Source organism: Adiantum capillus-veneris, chromosome 8 (assembly GCF_014529385.1).
Source record: "Adiantum capillus-veneris isolate H3 chromosome 8, ASM1452938v2, whole genome shotgun sequence".
In the NCBI taxonomy this organism is placed as follows: Eukaryota; Viridiplantae; Streptophyta; class Polypodiopsida; order Polypodiales; family Pteridaceae; genus Adiantum; species Adiantum capillus-veneris.
Window position 1 is genome coordinate 166,613,614 of NC_140938.1, and position 2,357 is coordinate 166,615,970.

Consider the following 2,357-nt stretch of genomic DNA (forward strand, 5'->3'; position numbering starts at 1 on the left):
CTGTCCATGCCTCTTCTGGAACTCCCCCATCCAATGCCGTTGAGGGTGACCGATTGATTAAGTACACAGACGTACTTACAGTTTTCGCCCAAAGTTCAAGCGGTAGGCCTGCATGTAGCCGCATGCTTCGTGCTCGTTCCATGATTGTCCTGTTCATCCTTTTCGAAATCCCATTTTGTTGAGGTGTCCTTGGGGTTGTCCTTTGCCTCCGAATTCCATTGCTAGCACAAAAGCTTTTAAAATCTTGGCTGCAATATTCACCTCCATTGTCGGATCTGAGGCATTTAACCTTGGTACCTGTTTCATTCTCCACAAAGGCTTTCCACCTTTGAAATATGGAAAATACATCGGATTTATTCTTCATGACATAAACCCATGTTTTTCTAGTCGCATCGTCTATGAATGTTACATAGTACAATGAGCCACCAAGTGATGGTGTACTTGCAGGACCCCAAACATCAGAATGAACCAACTCAAGTTTTTTATTTTTTCTTTCATTTCTTGATTTTTGAAATTTTACCCTCTTTTGTTTACCATTGTTGTGGGTTAGGTCAACACATGAACATCATACACAGCAATAATAACCATCTACTCCACCATACTACATTAACAACAATTCAGACACAGTAAACCTAACTACTCTAAATATCAGAGTAAGCAGAAAATACACTGAATAGTTGCTGCACTGTACCATCATCATCGCATTCACATCAAAGAACAGATACCTCGTGCGCAGATACATTCCCCACTTTTATAGATAAATCCGACTTAACTACCCAGTCACAAGACATTCAGCAGACTGCAACTGAAAGACAGTTACATCCGACTTAGCAAAATACAGCTCAGTAAATATCCGATAAGTCAATATCCGACTTAGCTATTCAGAGTCAGTTTCTAACATGTGCCTCTCAACACATGGCACGCCCCGGTGGTAGATTTCGCAGAAATCTGACCCGGATCCACATATCCCTTGATCAGGAATCCACCCTCTGCTGCACAGCTTCTTCCTTACTCTGATCCTCAGCATTCACTTTATGATCCACCAGCTCTGCTTCCTTTACTGCATCTGATTCTGCTGCATCATCTTTTCCCATTTCCACCTCTTGTGCTCTATCTGCAATCTCAGTATCAATCTGCTCTTCTGCCACTTTCTCCTCAGCTACATCCTGCATCAAAAAACTATTAGTAAAATTCTCCTCTTTCTTTTCTGACTCTGCAAGCTGCTGTCTCTTATTCTCTTCCATCTGCTGAATCTGCTGCTTCAAACAGTCTCTCTCCTTTTGCAATTCCTCCACTTCCTTCAACAATTGTGCTTCTACCTCATGCACTAACCCTGCTTTTAACACCTCATATGGATACTTAATGACAAATCTCATTCTTTCCTTGGTCTTTTGCCACATCTCCTGTGCAACCAAAGCTAACTACTGCTTGAGAATAGACACTTCTCCTTCTTTCATTAATACCGCACTCAAGCTAATTTCCTCTTGTGCCAACATCTGTTGCTCTAATATCTGCAAAGGTTCCAATCTCAACCTCTGCATCTCCACAGTGACCTGTAACTCTGCATTCCTCTTTGCCATGTCTTCCAATTCCAAAGGAACCGCTGCCTCCACTTTCTCAGTCCATTGCTTAAACTCCCCCAATGATCTCTTCACTTTTGCTAACTCCATCTTCTGTTTCCCCACTGTTTCCTCCATATCCTGCTCATACTTTACTTTCATCATAGCTATCTGCTCTTCAAACTCTTTCACCTGTGACACCTGTCCTTTAAACTCCATCAATTTTTCTGCATTCTTTTCAGCTTGCATACTCCGAACCTTCAGCATATTATTCTGCTGCCTCACAAATTCCTGCACCTGCTGCAGCATCTGAACTACTTTATCACTGTCCAATTTCCCAGTATCTACTGATACTCCAGAGACTTCCTCAGTACTGAAATCTAATCTAGAAAACACTCTGCTGACTGGTTCAGACTTCTTCCTCTTGTTGGATAATGTGAAAGCCTTACCAAGCCTTATTGGTGTTTCCTCTCCTTTTACCTGCATTGGTGAATCAACATCCATGGTACCAAATTCTGCAAACTGCATTTTTGCTGTGATTTCTTCAAAGGCCTCTCCTGGAGTATATTTGGCTTTCACCAAATCCTCATAAGCCTCCATATGCTTAGCATTAAACTTCACAAATCCTGTCTTTTCAGAATGCACCATGATGGGATGCTCAATCTGAACTGGCTGCTGCTTCTCCTGCACCAGTTTTTCTGCTTTCACAGGCCACCTTGCTTCACCATTCTGTACTCTTTGTGCAAAAAAAAACAATGCTGACAAGTAACCACATAACCTACTATTTGCCTGTGTCTT

General features: G+C 42.0%; 1 protein-coding gene across 1 annotated transcript; it reads right to left on the reverse strand.

Moving 5' to 3' along the window:
- Nucleotides 1–974: 974 nt before the first annotated feature.
- LOC147453309 (uncharacterized) lies at nt 975–1,400 on the reverse strand. Its single transcript, XM_086519145.1, has one exon. The coding sequence runs from the start codon at nt 1,398–1,400 to the stop codon at nt 975–977; it is 426 nt and encodes a 141-aa protein (XP_086375271.1).
- Nucleotides 1,401–2,357: the final 957 nt, after the last annotated feature.

Bases quoted from the DNA above. Each gene is read 5' to 3' on its own strand.
- LOC147453309 (XM_086519145.1), bottom strand. From the start codon at position 1,400: ATGTGGCAAAAGACCAAGGAAAGAATGAGATTTGTCATTAAGTATCCA.